The sequence below is a fragment of the Linepithema humile genome, chromosome 2, assembly GCF_040581485.1.
Source record: "Linepithema humile isolate Giens D197 chromosome 2, Lhum_UNIL_v1.0, whole genome shotgun sequence".
NCBI lineage: Eukaryota > Metazoa > Arthropoda > Insecta > Hymenoptera > Formicidae > Linepithema > Linepithema humile.
This window is the reverse complement of record NC_090129.1, coordinates 14,372,662-14,399,194: the sequence shown is the minus strand read 5'-3', so window position 1 is coordinate 14,399,194 and position 26,533 is coordinate 14,372,662. Positions and strand designations below refer to the sequence as shown.

The 26,533-nt window shown below is 33.7% G+C and overlaps 1 protein-coding gene and 1 long non-coding RNA gene across 3 annotated transcripts; one reads left to right on the top strand and one right to left on the bottom strand.

Annotated features, from left to right (window-relative positions):
* The first annotated feature begins 2 nt into the window (after positions 1-2).
* On the top strand, positions 3-5,324 carry LOC136997863 (uncharacterized). Its single transcript, XM_067349259.1, has one exon. The coding sequence runs from the start codon at positions 3-5 to the stop codon at positions 5,322-5,324; it is 5,322 nt and encodes a 1,773-aa protein (XP_067205360.1).
* Positions 5,325-18,176: 12,852 nt separating this feature from the next.
* Positions 18,177-26,431, bottom strand: LOC136997706 (uncharacterized). 2 transcript variants are annotated; one of them, XR_010888334.1, is made up of 3 exons: positions 20,201-26,405; positions 19,458-20,134; positions 18,177-19,383 (listed from the first exon to the last, which is right to left on the bottom strand). It is a non-coding gene; the product is annotated as an uncharacterized lncRNA (long non-coding RNA). The 2 variants fall into 2 exon arrangements; XR_010888333.1 differs by having other exon boundaries at positions 19,458-26,431.
* Positions 26,432-26,533: the final 102 nt, after the last annotated feature.

Here is a 26,533-nt window from a genome sequence, read left to right as displayed (position 1 = left end):
ATATGGATAAATTGCTGGAAATTTCCAATGATGCAAAGGTTAAAGCAAGATTTTACAAAAACAATTTGACCGTTAGTTTGGACGAGGAAAAAATTTTGTCGCAAAATTACGAAGCGTTTACAGTTATGAAAAAGAGATTGTTGGATACACCACGTTTCCCTTGTGTCTCTTGCGAAAAACTATGTGTGAATAGTGACGTTTCTGAGCTAAAAAAGCTGAAAAAACCAGTAGAGGGACCTTTTTGGAAAAACTTGATGACTTACGTAACAGAACACAATAGCGATACTGGATTAATTTGTAAGTTTTGTTTGGGCAAATTTCGGAAAGGCATGTTGCCTTCTACTTGCGTTTTGAATAATCTTGCCGTAAAACCATTACCGGATGTTTTGTCGGATTTCAATGATTACGAAAAAATGTTAATCAAGAGAATGAGCAGCTTCCAAGTAGTGCAAACAATGGGCGCTGTTTCGAACAAACATTTGCCGCACAGACAAATGATCCGTAAAGTAAAAGGTAGAACATTTCATTTGCCACTTCCTTTACAAGAAACATTGGATAAGATATGTCCTCCGGAAAATCCTATAAATTTGAAACACGAGTTGCACATTCTCGTTCGAGGTATGCCTAAAAAATCAAAAGTTGTTTGGGAAAATTTGGTGGATATTAATAAAGTGTTTAAGGCTTTGCAATGGTTAAAAGAAAATAATCCGCACTATTCGGAAATTCGTCTTCCAGCGTCATCTGATGATTTATTAAATGAGAAGTTGCAAGAAACAGAATATCAGATCGTCGATGATGGGGGCGAGGAGAGCAATAATGACGAAATAGATGAGGTGGTTGAGGACACCGTACAGCAGATTAAAGATAATGACCAAATCGTTTTGAAACGTAAGGCTTTCCTGACACAAATTACCAAAGACTCGGGTATTAATGATCAGTATACGATATACCCAATGCGCGTGAAAAGGATTGATAACGAATCTGCACTCAAACTTTATCAAATGTTAAAAATCGAAGATGTTCCAATGGATAATCGTTATAAATATCTGGATGTCATGTGTTTCCCCGATTTATATCCAGAGGGTATCAATGGACAACGAGAAGATAGAAATTTTGCATTACCGGAATATTTATTCATCAGAACGCGATTGATGTCGAAACACAATAGATTCAGATTGAATCCGCAGTACTTGTTTTTCCTTCTTCATGATACTAACAACCGACAATTGAAAAACGGTATATATTATACGATGATGGTTGCTAACGCACGAGAGAGATATACTGCTGATAGATACTTGAACGAATTGAAAGACGAACAATTGGAATCGAATTTAATGAGTATTTTCGGAAAACTGAGAAATACGGATCAATTTTGGCGACAACCATCCAATAATGTGAAATGCATGACTCTGCATTACGGCCCAGCAACGTGGTTTTTGACTTTGAGTCCTAGTGAATGGAAATGGTCCGATTTGGGTGAATATTTACGAGACATGAATCCCGATAAAGAGAAGTTAAGCATTAACGAACTAATCGCATATGACCCTGTTAGCACGTCTAGATTCATGTGCATAAAATTCAAAGCCATGATTGATTTTATTCGTTCAGTTGATAACCCAATAGGGGAAGTAATCCACTACTTCTGGCGATTAGAATATCAAACTAGAGGTATCCAGCACATGCATTGCTTGATTTGGATAAGAGATGCTCCTGTGCTAGGAAAATCGCCGGATGAAGAAGTTGTTTCGTTTATTCAAAAATACGTGACGTGCGAAATTCCAGATAAAAACGTTTCGCCAACATTGTACGAAACGGTTACAAGTGATCAGAATCATAAACATAACTCGTATTGCATGCGTACAAAGAAAACCGAAACAAATATTTACAGAAAGTGTCGGTTTGATTTTCCGCGATCAGTTACGACAAATTTCGTTTTAAGAGACGTTGTCACTTCAATAGTGGGTAGAAAAAATTTACGCAGTAGAAGCAGGTTGTACGATCTTCCTCGCAAGAAGTCGGAGAGGTTTATTAATGATTATAATCCGGCTATCAAATTGGCTTGGGAGGGAAATATGGACATACAATTTGTTGGAGAAAAATCAGAGTTTTTAAACTCGTATTTAACAAAATACACGACAAAGTCGGAAAAATGTAACATAGACTTTGAAATGATAGATTCCAATAAGCCTTTGGCATCGAAATTGTGGAATTTTGCGATGCGTCGTTTGAATAACAGAGAATGCGGTGCTTTAGAAGCTGCGGATACACTATTAGGGCATCCCTTGTATGGTACGGATTGTGATACCATTATCAAATGGATCGACGTCAATGAAGTGAGAAACAGAAAAGTTAAAACATTCAATGAAATTACAGCTCTCGATAAAAATTCTACGAATATCTATTGTCCGTCGCTCATCGATGATCATTATCCAAACAGACCTAAAGAACTAGAATCATTGAATTTGTACGATTTTACTAGATTCTGGGACATTGTAAAACAGATGCCAAAAAGTGACGAGGTCGAATATTACGAACTGGTATCGCGTTTATTTGTAAAGAAACGAAAAAAGGGTAGTTTAATAAACCATTACCGATTCAATGTAAAAACTGAACCCGAAAAGTACTTTTACTCGCTGCTTCTTCTGTTCAAACCATGGAGAGATTCGAGTGAACTCAAAGGTGCGTACGAAACTTACACGGATGCCTTTAAGAATTCAGAGACTGGATTGACGAAGGCAATGAAATATCACGAAAGGCTCGAAGAAATACAGAAAGCTTTTGAGGATGTTACTGAATTGATCGAGAAGCGTGAAAATGATTTAAAAATAGCAGACGGAGACAAATCTGATGACGATGAACTGGATTGCAATCCAGTACAAGCTGACGACGCGATGAAAAATCTGGAAGATTTTGGTAAGATTGACGCCCCGATTAATTTATCGCAAATGATGTCGCAATTGAACAAAGATCAGAAAAGAGTCTTCGACAGGGTATGCCAAGTTTTACAAAATAAAAATCATATTCTACGATTGTACGTAAGCGGTGAGGGTGGTACAGGAAAAAGTTTTCTTATTGAAACGATCAAACATTGGATCAAAATAAATTTGAAAAAAACGACTGCGATATCTGCTCCCACGGGTATTGCAGCATTCAATATCGATGGCCTGACAATCCATAGAATGTTTCAGCTACCCGTCACTCATGAATCTACGCCTAAGTACGTGCAATTGTCAGACGTAATCTTGAAAATTTTGAGAGACAAATTGAAGAATGTCGAACTATTCATAATCGATGAAGTATCCATGATTTCGAATGTGACACTTATGTTTATCAATCTACGATTATGTGAAATTTTTGATACGACAGATACAAATGATGGTTTCTTTGGTAGAAAACACATTCTCTTGTTTGGAGACTTGTTGCAGCTTCCTCCTGTAAAAGGACATCCTCCGTTCGTTAAAATGTCTCGATCAGATGTTCAGAAGTATTTAGGTACCATGGGTGGATTTGACTTGTGGAGATTGTTTGATTACGACGAACTCTTGATAAATATGCGACAAAGAGGCGACAACAGATATCGCGATATACTTTCTAGAATACGAATAGGTCTCATAACGGATTCTGACATCAATGTACTTGAATCAAGAAAAATCATTTTCAAAGAAAATAGTTGCGACGAAAGATTGAATGAACTTTACACTTATATGAATCAATTACCGACCGATACAATATGTTTATTACCTACGTGTTATTTGTGCAAGGTTTTGAACACGGCAATGCTTAATAAAATCGACGGCGAGGAAATTCTACTAATAGCAGAAGATGATGTCGACTGTGCTCCAGCAATGAGAAAAAAAGTGCAAAAAACCTTGGAAGATAAAGATGACAAAGTTTCAGAAACGGCAGGCATTGAAAGAGTAATAATGATTAAAATTGGTGCTAAAGTGATGATTCGACGAAACATTGACGTAACTCTGGGACTTGTCAACGGAACAATAGGCAATGTAGTTGCGGTTAATCGTGCTGCTGATGGAAATATTTATTCCGTCACATTAGTTACTTCGGATAACAAAGAATTCGCAATAACGAGAGTAGACATTAAATTCGAGATATTTCACAAAATAGTGGTACATCGCAAACAATTTCCATTGTCCCTCAGTTATGGAATAACTATACACAAAAGTCAAGGCGTTACGTGTAAAAATGCAATGATGGATCTGGGAACGACTGTATTCAGTGATGGTCAAGCCTATGTAGGTTTGTCTCGAGTGAGTACATTGGAAGGCCTACATTTGATAAACTTCAATCCGGCATCAGTTCAAGCACACTCAGGAGCCATTTCGGAATATAATCGACTAAGATCTTTGTTCAAATCTCAGCTGCCACAAATCGATTTATCCAAGAAAAAGGCTATAAAAGTTTACGATCGTCGATGGACCATACCTAGTATCATTGATAATGTACAGAATCATGGTTGCGAGGAATCAAAAAGTGTAATTACGTGGAAAATATACGGCCTTCTTAATGACGATAATGTTTCGTGTTACGCTAATGTAATATTGCAGTGTGTATTTCATTGCGTGCGTATCAGGCAACAAATACTAAAATATAAAGCATCGAACGCATTGACTGATGCTATATGCGCGTATACTGAGCGTAAATATTGCAACGTTCAAGCGGTTAGAAGATCTGTCGGAGAATGCTTCGAAGAACGAATACAACAAGATGCTTCGCAATTTTTCATGGCTCTAATGTCGACGTATTCTGAAATCAATGATATATTGGAACACGAATTGAAGCACGTAACATGTTGCTCAAATGCCAAATGTAATTACACGGTAACTACGTTGGAAAAAAGTTGTTTGCTAATATTACCTATACAATCGACATTAAAAAGGAAAAGAGGTGTCACGCTACAAACTTTGATTGATTCGGAATTTTCCAAATGGGAAACGATAGACGGCAGTTGTAACGCATGTAAAGGTTCCGTTCTGAAAAAGAAAACCGTAATCGAATCGACTTTATCCATCTTAGTGATACAGCTCAATTTATACACTTTTGTGAACGGTGTTTGCAAAAAAATTATCAACAATCGGATTAACGCCGTACCGACGAATAATATCACGATAGATAAAAAAAAGTACAAGGTAATAAGCGCTATATTTCACGAAGGCGAAGAAATGAATCGTGGTCACTACACGTGTATGTTGAGAGCAGAAAAAAAATCAGAATGGTATTGCTCTAATGACATGAAAGTCATTAAGAAAAACTGGCCCAAAGGAGCACAAGGGGCGTACATATTGTTCTTGGAGCAGATTAAGTGATTTTGGAAATAACTGCATTTAATGACACTTTCCTCGAATGTAAGTGTCGGAATTTCTTTGTAGTAAATTTACGTGAATTTTTTAGATCCGGAAAATTATAACAATTAATCGGCTGCTCTGGCGCTTCATAAAAGCTGCCGTAGGCGCTGAACTAAAACATCGGCTGCCATAGCGCTGAGTTTAGACTTGTCCTAGGTGCCAAATTAAAAAAATTATTTTTGGGCCCCAAACAAAAATTATTTTCGCAATTATAGCGTTTACGGCTGCAATAGCGTTGAATTCAGGCTTGCCCTAGGCGGTCAATTAGAAAAATCTGGGATAGAATTCTGTGCACAAAATGTAAAAAAGTAGGTGATATAGCACAAAAATTCATAAATGATAAGATCAGGCCAAGTTCCAAAAAAGACACTCCAATATGTTTATATTTTAATAATAATCTGAATTTTTAATATATTACCAACATGAAAAGTAACTGATATATTGTTCAAGGTGCAAATTCAAAATAAACATACATAACATGTATAAATAAAACTGATCATAATTTGATTCTAGAAAGTAAGTGATATATTATTCTTAGTGCACATACAAAATTTTTAAAAATTTAATTAAAATAACAAAATATTTATTAAAAAATACAAAAACACTTGGCGCTGCCACACCGAACAACATGTTAACTTACATAATGTCAATTAATTACATGATGTCAGTTAATCATGCTATTATTACATTATTACTCATTTTCGTTGTTTCATAATACTATAGGTGTAAAGATGTAAAGGGGTGGAGGGGTGGTGGAGCCTCTTGACGGGGGAGGGGGGGGAGTGATGAAAGGGGGAAATGGCGTGAAGGGGTTGCGCTAGGGGGGAGGGGGGATGGTGAAGCCCGTTGGCAGCGCCAAGTGTTTTTGTATTTTTTAATAAATATTTTGTTATTTTAATTAAATTTTTAAAAATTTTGTATGTGCACTAAGAATAATATATCACTTACTTTCTAGAATCAAATTATGATCAGTTTTATTTATACATGTTATGTATGTTTATTTTGAATTTGCACCTTGAACAATATATCAGTTACTTTTCATGTTGGTAATATATTAAAAATTCAGATTATTATTAAAATATAAACATATTGGAGTGTCTTTTTTGGAACTTGGCCTGATCTTATCATTTATGAATTTTTGTGCTATATAATTTTTCTTTTTTAGAATATATTAATTCTTAAAAACCTGGTACATTATTTTTTATTAAACCACGTGTAGGTACTTCCGTTTCGTTTAATTAAATTCATTATCATTAAGGGCCGGTTTTTTCACCGTCATTTAACTTTAATCTCAAATTGTATCCTCTTCCTTTTTATATTTCATCTGAAAAAGATAGACACAACTTAACTTAAGATCAAAGTTAACTGTTGGTGGAACAATCGATCTTAAGAAAGTTAATAATAATAATTCAATTGAATAGTTTTATTTAATGTCTATGTTCACAATAACCTGAGATACGGCCAATGTAAGGGGCTGAGCACAATAAAAAGCACAAGGAATAATATAGGAAAGAAAGAGAGAAAAATAGCTTTTTTCTCTTTCTCTTCTATGTTATTTCCTGTTCCTATTGCCTGTGCTTTTCATTGTGCTCAGTCCTTAACAGCTACAAACAAATTTTTTTGAAATAAAAAGGGAAAAGAAATACATGAAAGCATCTGTAGCGTTACTTTTAATCGTACCTTAGATTATTAATTGATCATTCATAATTTTACTTATTTCAGATATAGGGCCTAAGCAGAATGGCTGTTTTGTAAGACTAGACATAAGACAGCCATTCTGCTTAGGTCCTTATGTGCCAATACAAGACAAACGTTATCGTGGCACATCACTCCCACAACGGACTGTGGTCGACTTGAGGACAAATGTCCATTTTATCAAACTATAAAACTTGAAGATCATAAATATATGGTAAGCAATATATTTTCATAATTTTTATCTTTCTATTTATACAAAATTTTCCATGAAAGATATATTTACTTATTTTGTTACAAATGAATTATTTTCTTTACAGTGGCAGATGGATCATTCAGATCATGAATGTTTAGTAGCTGCCGCCTTAGGCTGTTTACAAAGCAGATTCCCTTTGGCATCACTTTACTGCTGATAGATGCCTCACTCTGCCCAGCGAATTACTTTTTATACAAGCCTGCCAGGTCAATAAACTAGATCTAGATAATACTCTTAAGGAGTGTATTGAAACAGATGAACAACAAGCTAAGACTTTCGGTATTCTCTCACAAGCAGACTTTCTCATTGCATATTTCATGATACTAGGTATTGTATTGCTATTTGTGGATAAATGTTAGGGTTCTATAAAAAATTAAATTGTTAATTATTATAAATCAACACAATTGTTCACTTTTGTTTATAATTTATAAATAATTTTTGGAATTAACAGGTTATTATTCCTGGAGGAACATCAGTCATGGATCATGGTTCATGTCAGTGTTGTGCATGGAATTATGTAAGGGCGGTATTCATGGTCCGTTCTTATATTCAAAATCGTCTTAAGCGCGGACTTATATTCGTTCTCTTTGTCACACATAGATTGTGTCTGACGAAAAGAGCGAATATAAGTTCGTGCTTAAGACGATCTTGAATATAAGAACGGACTATGAATACCGGCCTAAGAACAGTACTCGGCATGACTTACTAACTCTGTTGATATTCATGTGCCAACGTGTCGCTTTAGACATTGAGTCAAACACGCTTGATGATGGTACTATGCATCAGCAAAAACAAATTCCATGCATTACTTCTATGCACGTCTTATAAAATTCATGTCTCAAAAAAATGAACTTCCATAATATGCAGGGTAAAGAAAATTATGCATTTATGTCTATCTACTTAAAGTATCGTAGATCATATTGTTTAGTAAAACTGTAATGATGCAAGTATCTGCAATTTTACATGTTGTAGTTTACTGATAAAATGTGTGTATTATATTTTACATGCAATCTTTTCTATAAATTTCATTATTTTGTAAATAATTTTACAAATAATTTGTCTTAATGCGAGTATCGTATTTAAACTGAAAACAGCAATTTGAAGCATTATCTTTTTTTTGAGTGCTCAATTTTTATGCATTCAGTTTTTTACTCGTAATATCATTTCTTTGATCTTTATTGAAAAAACAGATAAACTTTTTTATATATTTTTTATTTTTATTTATATATCTTTACAGAATATTACGTTGTGATTAAAAGCATTTCTCTTTTTTTAATGTAATGTATAACTGCTTTCAATAGCAATAGATAAGAATAAAACATAAGAATATCTTTGTGAGAATTTTAGAAGTAATTATCTTTACTTCTGACATTCTCATTTCTTATACAGTTAAAGTACATGATAAGTACAAATAAAAGATTTATCAATTATATTAAAACATTGATTTATATATATATACAGTTACTCATAGGGTTTGTTCGTTTTAGCTACACTGGGGCTGCTCTGGGTCTGCTCTACACAGGATAATACAGGACAGATAAATAGTTTGTCCTGTATTATCTTGTTTAGAGCAGACCCAGAGCTGCCCCAGTGCAGCTAAAACAAACAAGCCTTTAATTATATTTTTTCCGTCACTGCCTTGTATAAAGCATATATTTAAAAAATACAATTTAAGATTTTATATGCATTATAATAGAAAAAGATCCATGATTAAAGTGGTAATATTGTTGATTGTCTTTAATACTATAATTTTAAACTGATTTTTATCAGATTTTAATTTTTCTTTAATTTAATTATGATAGCTTTGTACAATTTCTTCATACACCCTTGAATATTGTTTGTCAAGTATTGTAATCTCAATCAAAATTCTTTAAATGATATAAAATCTACTCTGGATCTTTGATTATAATATATCATTTTTGCAAATCTGATATCTCATTTTTGTATATTAAGTCACAAGTATCTTCTTTTATTTAAATTTATTTTCATTACTTATGATTCAATTGAATAGTTGTGCCTAATGTCATATCTCATATTAACTACATTACTGATTAATTATTCATTATTTTATTTATTTCAGATTTATGTGTCGTTTCCTTCTCCTGCAGAAATTAAACTGAAGCAGCATTGAAGTAGCATCGAAGATAATCAACAGTATCAACACTTTAAAGTAACAGCGGATATACCTTATGGGAAGAAAGTAACTTGCAAGTACAGGAATATGACAATAACAAATATCATCATCGTATCGTTTCTATCATCGGTATAGATATTTTTTTTATAAATAGAAACATGTATAGCGATACATATATATTTATGTTAGCACATGTTTTCGTAAAATCATATATCTTATTAAACTGAAGATTTACTTGCATTCTTTTGCGAATCTGCATTACAATACAGGCTGCAAGATATCTGTACTTATATTTGTTAATAGCAGGTAGTTCAAAAACGTACGGGATAAAAATTCATTTAAATCTTTTGTGTTTCCTTGGACTGCTTTTAAATATTGTGAGATTTTAAGAATATCCTTGCTTGCTAGGAGTTGTCTATAATATCAATGTATTTTTTCTGCATGTCCCACGAATGTAGCCCAAATCCGAAACATTGGCATCATTGAAATTAAAGGTATGAGCACAAATGTTACATTTTAAAAAATATAATTATTAAATTTATAAGATTTAATGAAAGCTATGATGGAAGCATTTTATAGACCGGATATATCTTAGAATTATTGATTTTTTTGTTTGGCTTTTAGAAAAATTCAGAATATTTTAAAAAAAGCTTCTATTTTTTCGCATTTTCAATATTTAGTATATTTATATCAAATCTAGAATTAATGTTTTAAAAATTCTTTTAAATTTATAGCTTATTGAGAGAGAGAAAATTAATTAACTGTACAACTCTCTTGTGCTTCATAAATAAATCTTGCAGTACGTATCCTCTTTGTATACCTAATACTGTTAAAAAGTATATGCTCATATATTACACGTAAAAGATAATTTTTTTCTGTCTTCGTAACAGTTTAAGACAGGCTTCAAGTCTTAGATGTAAAATAATGCTCAAGCTTTGGCGTATATAACAATGAATTCTAACATTTTCATCTCTTTTTGTTGCGACATTCAGGACATCTTAAAAAAATATATGAAAATTATCCAGTTGTAGGCATGTTTAAATGACAAGAAACAAGAGATCTAAACATTTTTTAAAAAATGATACTTATTAAAATCCAATAAGTAAAAATTAATATTTATTATCTTGTAATAAAAGTAGCCGTTACCATAATATCATGTTTTTTTTTGTTGATTATATATCCATGTTTCTTTATTTGCGGCGATGTCCGATGAGATAGACATTTGTACTTCCTTTTCATTTCTTGAATTTCTTCCAAATATGGTAGCGTTAAGTTCTCCACGTGTACAGTAAATTCTTCAAGGACTGTTTCCTTTTCTTTTTCTTTAGAATTAAATGTAATAATGAATTCTAAGGCCAAAGTTTGTGCGTTACGTCTAAGACTTAAGTCTGTCTTAAACTGTTACTTCATATTTGTGCCCATATCCTTAAATGCATCAATCTGATTTTGCAGTTTCGCGAAAAAGCTAAAGTACCATGAGAAAACCTATATATTTTTGGATTACACGGCAATAAAAAAGATCTTAGAGCCTGTATCTTAATGTATAAGATTCACAACAGAATGCAATGCAAGTGAATTATCAGTTTTATATGGTACAATATTACGGAAACACGTGGCAACTTACTGCGTACAATTTAGAGCACATTTATGAATACAAATGCGAAAAATTAAACGTAATAATAAATTATAAAGCATTCGCCAAAGCTTGTGCATTAGTTTACATTTAAGACTTTAAGTCTTAAACTGTTATTTCGCATTTATGCTCATATCCTGAGCAGTTTATTAATCAATAACACAAGCACCGTACGTTCTAATTTTCCTCTTATGCAGAATCGACAATAATTGTTTGCTATTTTTCGAGTATTCTTTGATAGCAAGATGCATATATATCGCCATACATATTTTTATTTATTTTTTTATAATTTTTAAATTTTTCGACAAGTATGCGCTTTATTTCTTCTGCCTGTCGTCTATTGAACACATGGATTGAAGTTAACGTTGCCTTTGCTAAAGAAATCCAGTTTTCGTAAGAAAACGACTTTTCTAGTGCCATGTAAAACTTTTTTCTCAAGTTTGCCAAATGATTGTATAATTTTTTAATATCTTGCATTGATGGCAGGATTATCCTATTTTGTCTCTCCTGAGCTGATTGTGTTTCAGTAACAGTTTTGTTAACACTTGTTTGGATGTCTATGATTAACAATTGTAAAAAATCTTTCACTGATTTTTTTTCTCTGATTCACGGCAATAAAAAGGTTTTTATGGACACTGTAATAAGTTTTCCACATGCTTCAATAATGTAAATAAATTAATGTAGACGCTACTGCTGGAGTTTTATACATCCATTTCTCTTTGTCATATTGTGTAACTACATTTATTGTAGAAACACAATCGTCATACACACTTGGATGATAGAAAGATTTGAAATTTTCTACATTTTTATCAACATTATTGAAGCATGCGTGCGACTACTTATTACATTGTACATAAAAACATTTTTTTTAACGTGCTATAAAGAATCGTCCACGAAGACGCAATTTTGCATTTATTATTTGGTGTTGTGCTGAGTATTTAATAGTTAGTTTATTTCCATATAATACAATCAGTTCATCAATCGTGCTATTTTGTCACGTTATCGTCTTTTGTTACGGGAAATATTATTTTCGCTAATATTTGATTTGTCAAAGAGTGTACTCTGCAAGTCACTTTTCTTTCCATAATTATTATATATATACAGGGTGTTCCAAAAATTTTGACACAGCGGCCGTATGCCGGTAGAGCAGACCAAACTGAACCGAAAAGTCCTCTACCATTTTACAATTTTCACAAGGGTTAAAGAGATATTAATTATTAAAGATTACCGAATGCGAACGTACGGCTGAGATACGACCGCCTACAGACTACGGTCGCTAGGCGCGTGGCGTGCGGTAAGCGGCGAGCGACAAGCGGCGAGACGCGCGCCGCAAGTCGCTCGCCGCTTACCGCACGCCACGCGCCTAGCGACCGTAGTCTGTAGGCGGTCGTATCTCAGCCGTACGTTCGCATTCGGTAATCTTTAATAATTAATATCTCTTTAACCCTTGTGAAAATTGTAAAATGGTAGAGGACTTTTCGGTTCAGTTTGGTCTGCTCTACCGGCATACGGCCGCTGTGTCAAAATTTTTGGGACACCTTGTATATGCACTTATTTTTACTAAAATCTTTTTTAAGGCACTTTCGAGAATGATGCAGTATAGTTTTTTTTTTTTTTCAAGTTACGTTTTGTACATACCTCTTAGTCTGTAGCATTTTTATTATATTTTTTGTTAGGACGCCTACATACAATGAGTTTTCCATTGTTTACTTCTGAGTTTAAATTGTGTTTGAAATTACCATTTTTTCGAAGAGTGTGTATTATTTTCTTCCTTTCCGGATTGCCTTTAGGTAACGTAGCGAACGTTTTAACTTCAGGTTCATTGCAATGCATAGTTTCCAAGTGGCGAGGAAGTTTTGTTTGCAATTTTGTAATAAGCGTACACTTTTATAATTACTTTAGTGTTACTTATAATGAAACACGTGTTCTTATAAAATATGACAAAACGCACATCTCTTTTATAACTGCTTGTAGTACACAATAATGGTTTCTTTCCTATTAATTTACTAAAAACTTACCTGATTGTATTTCAATATTACTTCTAAATTCATAACTTCTACTTTGCATACTAATTTCTCCATTTTCATCGACAGATTTCTACTTTTAAACAGTAAAAATAGCATATTATTATCAAATATAATATAATAATATAATAATTTAAAATAAAATGGTAGTTATGAAATTTATTAAAATTAAAAATTCACCTGATTGTATTTCAGTATTGCTTCCAGATTCACAACTTTTGCTTTAAACACTAGTCTATTCATTTTCATCGACAGATCTTACCACAGTGCCAACGTCTAAAAGTAGAAAGCATATTATTAACGAATATAATATAATAATATAATAATTTATAAGAAAATGGCAGTCCTGAAGTTTATTAAAATTAAAAACTCACTTGATTATATTTTAGCATTGCTTCCATATTCAAAATGTATATTAGCTTTTCCATTTTCATCGACAGATCTTATTACAGTATTCTTAATATCCAAAAGTAAAAAGTGCAAGACTACATTATTATCAAATTTAAAATAAGATAACTCATGAAATTTATTAAAATTAAAAACTCACCTGATTGTATTTCACCATCATCACTTCCAAGTTCATAACTTCTACTTTGCGTACTAGCTTCTCCATTATCATTTTTATTATATTATTATATTATATTTATTAATAATATGCTTTTTTACTTTTCGGCATTATTATCAAATTTAAAATAAAATAGTTATGTAATAGTTATTGAAATTAAAACCTGATTGTATTTCATTATTGCTTCCAAATTCATAATCTCTACTTTGCATACCTACCGTTCCGTTTTCATCTTTAGACAATTGTGTTTGAATAGTAAACTTGAAATTATCATTTTATTCTTCGAAGAATGCGTTATCGAGCAAATGTACAAATAATAATATACAAATAATAAATGTAAATATAGAACAAAAATATTATACTTTTAATATTATACTTTTAATGTCTTTTGTTCGGGAGCGCGTCAAAATTGGTCGTTGAGGCAGTGAGGTGTACGGAAGAGCAATTAAAGAAACGACGTGATTTTACTACAACCAAGTTCTTTATTTATCTAAGTTAAGGCATGTACCTGTCCTCATGAAGGCAAATAAATGTAAAAAAAAGGGAGTACAGTATTTTAACAGATTGGTTCGGTTCACAAACTTAGACTGCGATATTGCGGTATTAATTTCTGCGACACGTAATGTCTGCAAATTTGCGGAATCTCAGCGGAGTAACTGCGGCGCGCGTACTTGCGATTGCACTAATTTTCAAGGAAGCGACTGGCGGTCGTCGTGGTGCGGGGCGGTTTTTATAGCTTAAAAATCCGGAGTTCCGTTGAAATTCGCCAATGAGATCGCAAGGATTTTGATTCTCAAGATGACCCTTGCAAAATGTCTATGATTGGTAATTGGTGGTGTGACTCATGTGTGCGAGAGAGTTGCCATCTAGTATTGGTTAAGATTTGTGTGACGCTTGCGTTCATGTGTGCGGATGTTGTTGAAATTAGTAACTGTCACTGCTTGTTTATTCGGTTGTTTGTTGTTTTGGCCCCCCTTTGAACGGAGAAAAAACTGAGTGCGGGTACAGTTGGGATAACAATTTAACTGGTTGAATTTTCCTTCGTTATTACGGCTATTTTTCTATTACATTGATTATCGATCTTGAACACCTTTCTTTATCTTTTAAATGGTAAGTATTCTAAATATTGCATACTGTAAAACATTTGTCGCGCAGCAAGTAACATTGCAGTAGCCAATCAATTTTTCGGAAATATTGTAATGGTGAATTTCCACTGAGTGCGTCACGCGTCGTGTCATTCGTTAGCGTCGAATTAACCAATCAAAGCATCTCATTTTATTGCATGATAATAGAATGTAATAAAATGGATGTTTTGATTGGTTAATTCGTGACGCTGATGGATGACGCGACGTGTGACGTGCTCAGTGAGAATTCATCCTAAGTTGATTGGTCGCTCAGCAAACATTGGCGCGTCCTATGGCGCAGGAGCCAAAAAGGAGATTCTACGACATATTGGATCATTGAGTTCTATAACATACTGGAGCGAGCCTTTCAGGAGTGAGAGTGTCTCCTCGGTTGAAAAGGATAGATAGATTATGTGAGGCTAGTCTTTCTTGTCAGTCATTCGCTGATTGATTGATGGCAAAAAGAGACAGAGATCCTCAAATTATATACGTATTCTTTTCCAAATCGCGGACACAGTTTTTTTTGTTTCAGTTCTTAATGTATTGGATGCATCCAGGACCGCGTTCAGAAATCTTACTCTGAGTAACCCTCTTTGTCTATAATATAGATTACGTAAACTATAGTTAGACAAAGAGAGTTAAGGCCATTAATACCTGTTCTACAATACAGTCGTAAGTCGTAAGAAATTGACCAGTCATAGTCGATTATTCTTTTGCTTGTTGATTATGCTTTGTCTGTGATTGGTTAATTTCTTACTGCTTAAAGCTTACTACACCTATTGTAGATCAGAGTTAAAGACCACCACACACAAAATTCCGTAGCGACGTAAGACGTAAGAATAAGGAAATCGACCACAATCGAATCACAATTGAGTGTGCATCCCCACTTGATGCATCCAAGTTGCACACTCAATTGTGATTAGTCGATTTCCTTATGGTTACGTCTTACGTCGTTACGGAATTTTGTGTGTGATGGCCTTTACCATATGTCCACGATTCTTCGCTACTTCGACAGACATAAGCGCTTACATCTCGTTCCCTGCCATCAGCCTTACATTTTCACATAAAATACAAAATATTCTGCAAAACATTCAATTTTCGATAATCTTACCGTAATACTTTTATACACAAAATAATGAGATAAATCAATTGGTGTAAAGAAAACATAATAGTTTCTTTAAAAAATTTTAATATGCAACATGCGATTGCATGTTTTTTCTTAAAAGCAATATTAAATCCTATAACTTTTGTATAAAACATTTTTTATGAAAATGCGTATTTTTTGAAATATTAAGGGTTTCCACATTTTTGGATCACCCAATCGCCACTATACTACATGTCGTCAAAGTCAATATCAGGAGACGCGGTAGTGTCTCCGGCCAAGTTCAAAAAACGACACTACTAAGTCAGGAAAAGAATCTCTGGCAAAGTTCGGAAAATGACACTACTAAGTCTCTTATCCTGCGCGCACAAAGTCGACTTTTCGGGGGTTTGTAGCAACTAAAATATAAAAAATTTTATAAAAACACATAGTATATCCTTAAAGGCGGCATCGCCACGACTAATTTAAGCCAAAAAAAATTTAAATTGGTCCAGCCGTTTCAGAGATACAAGCGGTCAAAAAGTGATGTTGGTAATGCAAAAAATTAAGAAACGTCGTCTCCTTATTCTTCTCCTCTGTCCGCAGGGACGAATGAAGAATTTACGGGGCCCAGAGTATTATCATTATCATTAAAATTTACGGGAATTTCTCGCACCAGGTGCCAAGAGTCGACGATTTCGACTTCCCCGAGTTGCGCTACGGGAATTTCTCGCACCAGGTGTCAAGGGTCGACGAATTCGACTTTCGCGAGTTGCGCTACAGGAATTTTTCGCACTAGGTGCAAAGGGTCGACGAATTCGATTTCCCCGAGTTGCGCTACGGGAATTCCTTGCACCAGGTGTCAAGGTTCGACGAATTCGACTTTTGCGAGTTGCGCTACGAGAATTTTTCGCACCTGGTGCCAAGGGTCGTCGAATTCAATTTCCCCGAGTTGCGCTACGAAAATTCCTCGCACCAGGTGTCAAGGGTCGACGAATTCGACTTTCGCGAGTTGCGCTACAGGAATTTTTCGCACTAGGTGCAAAGGGTCGACGAATTCGATTTCCCCGAGTTGCGCTACGGGAATTCCTTGCACCAGGTGTCAAGGTTCGACGAATTCGACTTTTGCGAGTTGCGCTACGAGAATTTTTCGCACCTGGTGCCAAGGGTCGTCGAATTCAATTTCCCCGAGTTGCGCTACGAAAATTCCTCGCACCAGGTGTCAAGGGTCGACGAATTCGACTTTCGCGAGTTGCGCTACAGGAATTTTTCGCACTAGGTGCAAAGGGTCGACGAATTCGACTTCCCCGAGTTGCGCTACGGGAATTCCTTGCACCAGGTGTCAAGGTTCGACGAATTTGACTTTTGCGAGTTGCGCTACGAGAATTTTTCGCACCTGGTGCCAAGGGTCGTCGAATTCAATTTCCCCGAGTTGCGCTACGAAAATTCCTCGCACCAGGTGTCAAGGGTCGACGAATTCGACTTTTGCGAGTTGCGCTACAGGAATTTTTCGCACTAGGTGCAAAGGGTCGACGAATTCGACTTCCCCGAGTTGCGCTACGGGAATTCCTTGCACCAGGTGTCAAGGGTCGACGAATTCGACTTTTGCGAGTTGCGCTACGAGAATTTTTTGCACCTGGTGCCAAAGGTCGTCGAATTCAATTTCCCCGAGTTGCGCTACGAAAATTCCTCGCACCAGGTATCAAGGGTCGACGAATTTGACTTTCGTGAGTTGCGCTACAGGAATTTTTCGCACTAGGTGCAAAGAGTCGACGAATTCGACTTCCCCGAGTTGCGCTACGGGAATTCCTTGCACCAGGTATCAAGGTTCAACAAATTCGACTTCCCCAAGTTGCACTACGAAAATTTCGCAAACACGAAAAGAGAGAGAGAGAGAGAGAGAGAGAAATATGACATATTTTGATATAAAATCTAAAATCTCTTAAAATATTTAGTTATCGATAATCTTACCGTAATATTTTTATGCACAGAATAATAAAACAAATCAATACGTGTAAAAAACCCATTATTTGAAGAAAAAGTATGCAATTTACAATGTACTTTTTTAACAATTATGCGTTTTCTTTATACCACTTGATTCTCATTATTCTAATCATAAAAGTATTACGGTAAGATTATCCAGAACTTAATATTTTTAGAGATATTTTAATTTAAATTTTATATCAAAATATGTCAGATTAAGATATAAAATAACTCGAAAAGTATTAAAAAAAACTTCTGAAAAGTATGAAAAAAAAATTATATTCTTTAATCTTGTTAATAATATTTTATTAACAAATAAACTGCCATATAATAGAATTTTATTAGTATTAATGAACGAAGAACATCTCATCGACGTTGACATCGATCCAGTCGCAAAACTTATAATTTAAATAATTTAATTAATATGTTATTAAGTTAATATAAATGTTACATTCAAAATGTAGAAAAATAATTTAAATTTTGTCACATAATTAATTTTGTACATTTCTGTACATTTTTATATTAACTTAATTACATATTAACTAAACTATTTTACATTATAACACGTCTTGTGTTTTATATAGCATTTAAGTCATGTGAAACAGATGTTTCATTGATAATATTAAAAAATAACTAATAATATAAGTATTGCGTTTGATATATCACAATTACGCTAGATGAAACATAATTAGTGTCATTTGAATGTTCTAACTACATTATTTTATGTTTAACATGTCTTTGATATCATATCATAGTTTTTTTCGCATATTTTGTAAAAATTTTAACATAACCGTGATATGAAGCCAAAGATATATTTCATATCAGCTATCCATAACTTTATATGAATGGGGCAGTTAAATCAAAGACATGTTACAACTAAAAATAGTTTAATTTGAATATTTGAAATAAAACATAAGTATTGCGTTTGATATCACAATTACGCTAAATGAAACATAATAAGTGTCGTTTCGAATGTTTTAACTAAATTATTTTATGTTTAACATGTCTTTGATTTGATATTATAGTTTTATTTCGTATATTTTGTAAAAATTTTAACAAAACTGTAATATCAAACCAAAGATATTTTATATCAGCTATCCACGGCTTTATATCAATGGGGCAGTCAAACCGAAGACATGTTACAACAAAAAATAGTTTAGTTTGAATATTCGAAATAAAACATCTGTTTCACAAAATGTAAGTGTGATACAAAATACTTGTGTTAGAATGTAAGATAATTTAGTTAATATACAACTGACTTAATATAAATGTTACATCTAAAATGTGCAAAAATAATTGAAAAATAATCTCAATTTTGTCACATAATTAATTTTGTGCATTAATATTAACTTAATTACATAGTAACTAAATTATTTCGCATTCTAACACAAGTATTTTGTCACATCACACTTACATTCTGTGAAACAGATGTTTTATTGGTAATATTAGAAAATAACTAAAAAAAATTTTTTCTTGAGCGATGCGACGAGCCGCTTGAACACCATGACTTGATAATACTTAATTGTTTCTGTAAAATAAATGTAATAACTATACATGTAACTATAACTTGTAATTTTTAGAAATTTTTTAATGCTTTCTTACCTTCTTCCTCTGCCTCTTCCCCTGTGTCTGCCCCAGTGATGTGGTGCCATGGATAGCTGATATAAAAATTTCATAAATCGTTCCTGCTGTCGACGAGCTCCTGCGGCTCTACCTCTCGGTCTATAATCTGTAATTATTAAAATTAATTTAATTACATATGTGTTTTTATAATAGTACAAAGAAAAATATATTCTACGTAATTACTAAAAAATAGTGCGTAGGAAAATATGCAGTACGTAAGTACTAATAATTATACACTATGTAAGTACTAATATATGGTACAATCTTTAATAGATTAAAATTATGTTACCTTGTCTGTTTTGTTTCGACATTGAACCAGCGGCGACGGGACCGGCGGCGACGGAACCGGCGGCGACGGAACCAGCGGCGACGGAATCAGCGGCAACGGGACCGGCGGCGACGAGACCGGCGGCCACGTCCCGGACGGCAACGGAACGGGCGGCGACGGAACCGGCGGCGACGGGACCGGCGGCGACGGGACCGGCGGCGACGGGACCGGCGGCGACGGGACCGGCGGCGACGGAACCAGCAGCCACGTCCCGGACGGCAACGGAACGGGCGGCAACGGAACGGGCGGCGACGGAATGGGCGGTGATTAAATCGACGTCGACGTCGACATCGCCGTTGAGGAGCGATTCTTCGTTCATCATTAGTATCTGCAATTTTATTGTATTAATTTTATTTGTTAATAAAATATTAACAATATTAAAGGAGTTACTTACATCGTCCTCCATCCTCATGCGTTCACAAATGTCGAAGCGGTCCGCCATAGGTCCCCACAGGGCAGAGATCATTGAAGATCATTGAATCGATAATTAGTACAGATTTGAAACTTTCACAATAATATTGTCATCACTTCGACAGCTGGTAATGTAGTTTGGAGTAAGTTCGTGTAAATGTACATTATGGATTTAGTTATCATCGAGATTATCGATATAAGTAGATCTATATGTCGCGACTATGAATTCGGGATGTCAATGTTCAGTACTTCATTGATCAGTGAGTGTAAATATTGACGACAGAGTGTACCAGGTTAACTGCTTAAGTAGTGTTTGGTATAAAGAAGTGGCTACATAAGTAAGTAATGCATAGTTATTATTGTTACATTACATTTCCATTTATTTTATGTATTATCTTGTAATTATTGTATATGTTTTCCTAACTTTTACAGGTATTTGTCGATATGATTTTCTTGCGCTTACGTTTCCATTTAATATTATACATTAGACAAACGAAATCGTTGTAATATAATGGTCTATTGCCTTCTTACATAAATACAGTTCGTCGAGTCAATTCAATTGTCTTAGGAAATAAATTAGTTCTGCGATTTATTTATCATTGATGAAAACATATTTCTTTAAAAATTCAACAAACCGTTGCTTGACCAATAAATAAAGTTAGATTTATTTATAGATATACAGACACATGTGCAACAATTTTTGATATTCTGTTTTTCTATCCATTAGAATTTGTTCTGTGGGAGTTACATAGAAGAAGCCTGAGCTATAAAATAAAATAAATCTGCGGCTTTATTTTACTTTGAAGATTTTTACGCAAATAACTGTAATAGTACAGACTTTCTGAAGCTTACTTATATATTATCTATACTTTCTGGAGTTTAAAATCAGGTAAGAAATAATTACTATTATTAACATTTCTATTTATTCTATTTATGTATTATCTTGTATAATTATTGTATACATATGCTTTCTTAGCTATCACAGGTATTTATTGAGTAGATATGATTTTCTCGCGCTTACGTTACCATGTAATATATTATGCATTAGACCAGTGCTCGGAATTAGTTGAACATTTGAGCCGATTTCCGCGGGATACGCCTCCTTTCCTCTTCTTACCGCGCGCGCCGCAGCCGCTAGGGCCAGCGCCGCCGAGCGTTAGGAGCAGCACTATCTGATTATAAGTGGGTTCTTCTCCCTATTTATTAAAATTAAAAAAAATGTATTAAAATTTATTAAAAATTAATTTTTTATTTTTAAATTTATTAAGTGGAAATATTTCAATAGATTTCCATGTCACCTATGAGGTACTAATGCTGACGCTTTTTTTTTTTAAGTGGTTTCCCCCGTAGGCCTATTCCACTAAAGATAAAAATAACAAATTCTTAATTTAAAAAAAATATATAAAAGAGATTTTCTTAATTAGATTTTCTTGGCCTTTTATGAGAATGAACAATTGATGCAATAATGTAGATAGAAACCACTTTTAAAAAAACGCGTCAGCATTAGTACCTCATGAGTGACGTAGAAATCTATTGAAATATTTCCACTTATTAAATTTAAAAATAAAAAATTTATTTTTAAATTTATATTTAAATTTTAATACATTTTTTAAAATTTTAATAAATAGGGAGAAGAACCCACTCATAATCAGATAGTGCCGCTCCTAACGCTCGGCGGTGCTGGCCCTAGCGGCTGCGGCGCGCGCGGTAAGGAGAGGAAAGGAGGCGTTTACCGCGGAAATCGGCTCAAATGTTCAACCAATTTCGAGCACTGCATTAGACAAACGAGATCGTTGTAATATAACGGTCTACTGCCTTCTTACATATTTCTTGGAACATATTTCTTGGAACATATTTCTATTATTCATTTGTTGAATTTATTATTGAACAATTATTGCAGTTGTTTAGTTAATAAAATTTTATTTATTATTAATATATATACATATATAGGGTGCGGCATTTTAATTCAGACTCCAAAATATACAAGGTGTTTCTGAAAGGTCTTCTCAAACTTCAAAGGCGTATTCTAGCGGTCATAAGGATGAAAAAAGTTCTTATGAACGTGTCCTACAACGCTTTCTTTTCGAGATACCTTTTTTCTCGACAATACTGTTCTTGGGCGCTGAATTGCGGCTGGCGAACATTTCGAACATTTACTTTGATTGTTTTTTGGATTTAATACTGCACTTTCCAATAAAATTAAAAATTTCATTAAAAATTAAAAAATGATTGTATCTTGAAAAGGAAACATTGCAGGACATATGTTTATAGGAATTGTTTTCATCAGGACCGCTAGAATACGCCGTTGAAGTTTGAGGAAACCTTTCAGAATCATGTATAAAAAATAAAAATGAAAAGAAATGTTTTAAACAAAAGTTGTTTGCTTCATAAAAGAAAAAGAGATAGAGATATTAGTTACACCTTGGGTGGAGATGCTTCAAAGATTTAAAGATCAATCAAGTTTTCTTAAATGGAACTCTTCTAATTTTTTTATAAATCGATTCTTCACCATATTCGACGTAAGAAGTTGTAATGATAGGATGGCCAAAAATTGAATAGTTTAGGAGAATTTTTATACTTTAATTTGACATAATTTTACATAAAGTATGAAATATTTCGTAATATAATCATTTTTCAATTATCTTATCTATATACTCTTCTGCACAAAATAATGAGAGGAATCAATTGGTATATAAAAAACACAGTTATTTTTAAGAAAAAGTATGATAATTTGCAACAAGCAGTAACATATTTTTTTTTAAACATTGATTCCTCTCATCATTTTGTGCATAAAAGTATTGAGATAAGATAATCGAAAAATGAATATTTAACGAGATTCTATCGTTATAACTTTTTACATCGAATATCGCGAGGAATCGATTTATTTAAAAAAATTAGGGTGGCATTTAGACGTTTCAATTTAAATGCCGCACCCTGTAGGTTGTATATACAGTGTGTCCCAAAAGTTCAAAAACTGTTAAATATCTCGAAAATAAAACATTTTTTTATTTATAGGAAAATGTTTTAGAAAAAACTTGTTCGCTTTGAAGAGGAAGCAAGGAAAAGGATATTAGTTTGACTATGAGTGAAGGCGCTTCGACGATTTGAAGGTAAACCTCATTTTTTTAAATGGAAGCGCTCTAATTTTTTTATATAAATAGATTCCTTGCAATATACGCTGTTAAAAGTTATAAGGGTAGGATGGTCAAAAATGGAATAGTTTTCAAGATATATTATATGCATATGTTTATTTTCATTTGACATAATATTTCTACCTGAATATTTATAAGCACAAAATAATGAGAGGAACAAATTGGTGTAAAGGAAACATATAGTTGTTTTTAAGAAAAAGCATGAATTTGCAACAAGCAGGTACATATTTTTTTTCTAAACAACTATTTATTTCTTTACACTAATTGATTCTTTTCATTATTTTGTGCATACAAGTATGCAGATAAGGTAATGGAAAAATGACTATTTTATGAGATATTTTATTGTTTTAGTAAAATTATGTCAACGTATAAAATATCTCATAAACTATTTAATTTGTGGCCATTCTACCTATATAACTTTTAACACCGAATATTGCGAGGAATCGATTTATAAAAAAATTAAGATAGAGTTCCATTTAAAAAAACTAGATTGACTTTCAAATCTCCGAAGCGCTTTCATCCAAATTAATATGTCCATCTTTTTTCCTTTTTCGAACCAAACATCTTTTGTCTAACACATTTTCCTATAAAATGTTTTATTTTCGAGATATTTAATATAAGTGTAGAATTTATGGAATAATTTTTTTTTATAAGCAAGGTTTATAAACAGGATTTATTTATATAGAATAGAAAGCAGCAAAAATTTTTAGGAGATTGCATTGATGATTTAGTGATAATAAATAAATACTATTTTTAAATGTTAATGTGATTACTTGATTTTCAACTATTCAGAAATACTATACAGAAGATAAATGTAGCTTCACTTCTTTATAAGCAAATTTTCTGCAATATTTTATTTAGTATAATAATTTTAAATCTCTGCATATGTTTATTAAAATTATTTTAAACTGTTCGCTTGCTTATTGCAAAAAAACTTGTACAAAGTTTACAATTATTAATCTAAAATTTATAACTTGTTTGTTTTATGTATTAATACACTTTTTTTATTTTTCAGATCCAGAAAAAAATTAGAAAAAATAATCGGCTGCTCTGGCGCTGTATAACGGCTGCCGTAAGCGCTGAATTAAAATATCGGCTGCAATAGCGCTGAGTTTTGGCCCTGGCTGGCTTGTCCTAGGCGCCAAATTAAAAAATCTGATATAGAATTCTGTAACTTTAATTATTCGTTTAAGGTGATTGTGACACTTGCATGACTAAAAGACTGCCCTAAGCGCCATATATCTGTATAAGGCTGCCCCGAGCGCCAGCTCAAAATGCATCATCAGTGTCACAAGTTCTATTATGGCAATAAGGAAAAAGACATTTTGATTTCCAAAGAATGGTTGACAGAAACGATGATAGATAGTTTCCATGCGTTACTCGAAAGAAATTCTGAATATGCACCTCGACCTGTATGGTTGACGATATTTCCTGATCAGATTGTTCCACTCGAAAATCTAAAAAAGAAGCATTTGCAAATACTGCACAGTAATTTCGCGGGCGGACATTGGGTTACTTGTCATTACGACGCAAAGTCTGTTATTATATATGATTCTCATGAAGGCAGTCGTAATGCTAATAAGCAAAATTTGAATGGAGAAATTCGAATTTTTGTGGAGAGATTATTTCCTTTTCATGATTTTCAAAACAATCCGATAGTCTTTCCTACAGTCCAGTCGCAAGTCGACGGTTGTAATTGTGGTCCTATGGCGATTGCGTTTGCTACATCGATTCTGTTTGGCATAAATCCTTGTATTGTGACGTACGATCGATCTTTGCTAAGACCTCATTTGTCTGCAATGTTTGCAGGACAAACAATCACTCATTTTCCGTACCTCTGTAATTCAACTGCTCCATTAATGTTATTACCGTTGGAGACATTGAAAATACGAGAGGCGGATGCACTGAGAAAAAGGCTTGCACGTAGCAAGGAAACTGAAGAACAGCGTTCAAAACGACTCGAGAAAGATGCTTTTTCTCACAAACAACAATATGCCAAAAACGCTGATTTTTTATGCACTCAAAAGCGCAATAAATATAAACAGGACCCTAAAATAAAATGTTATAAAATGTGTGAGGTATATAAAAAAAACCCCAAACCGAAACGCCAGATAATGTGTGATCAGTACATACAAGATCCCGAAACACAACGTCAGAGAGTGCGTAATCAGTACAAAAAAAATCCTGAGGAACAATGTAAAAGAAAACGCGACGAGTACCAAAAAGATTTAGAAAATAAACGAGCTCAAAAACGCCATAATTACTCACACCAATTGCTGTACAATCGGCAAATCAAAAGAAAAAATTATTTTAAAAATGCTGCACGTGAAAGAGATCGCCGAAGAAAATTTAAACACAAACATTCTGACTCAAAAAAACTGTACAACAAAAAGTATTATGCAAAACGTGGTAACAAGTCTATCGTACAAAGATCAAAGACGATCGAGAGAGTAAAAGAAAAATTCAGTACTGTCCGATCTTGGCAAAAGTGTTTTAACTTTCCAAAATGGTCAGAGTTCTATATTCGACGGATATCGAGGAAAATTAATAAACCGGCGATATGTGCTCGATTGGAAGCCGAATATATATTCAAGTGGTGCATGATAGCAAAAAAATCGTACGTCAATGCAGCAAGAAAAGTGTTTTTGTATTTGAAAAATGCTGCTGAAACCGCACTATTGCGATTCAATGAATGTAAGACTTTGAAATATCCAAAAAGCGATCGAATTAGAGCTCTTTGTGGCTCATCCAAACATACTTCGTCTTCCGAAGCATACTTTTTTGAAACTGCTTACGAGCAAAGGAAAAAGTTTGAGCAACCACTTATAATAGGACAGTCCTCTTCTCATGGAGTGATAAATGTTTTACCGTTAATGGATAACAATGATAAAAAGTCAAAAATATGGCACTGTGACGAGAAACGATGCCGCATAAGTGATATTTCCTTGGAAAAGTATGTGAAATTGTTGGAAGAGTTTGAAGGAGCTACTATAAAGAAGATAATGAATGCTAAATTTATGGCGCGGCTCAAAAATTGTTCTGTTTCACATATGAGTAGCAGATTGGGATATCCTCCGGACTGTTATGCGAATCCAAATATTTGCGAATCATACATTGCAACGATAAGCACTTTATCGCCTCATTTTCCTCTCGTGAGAAATATT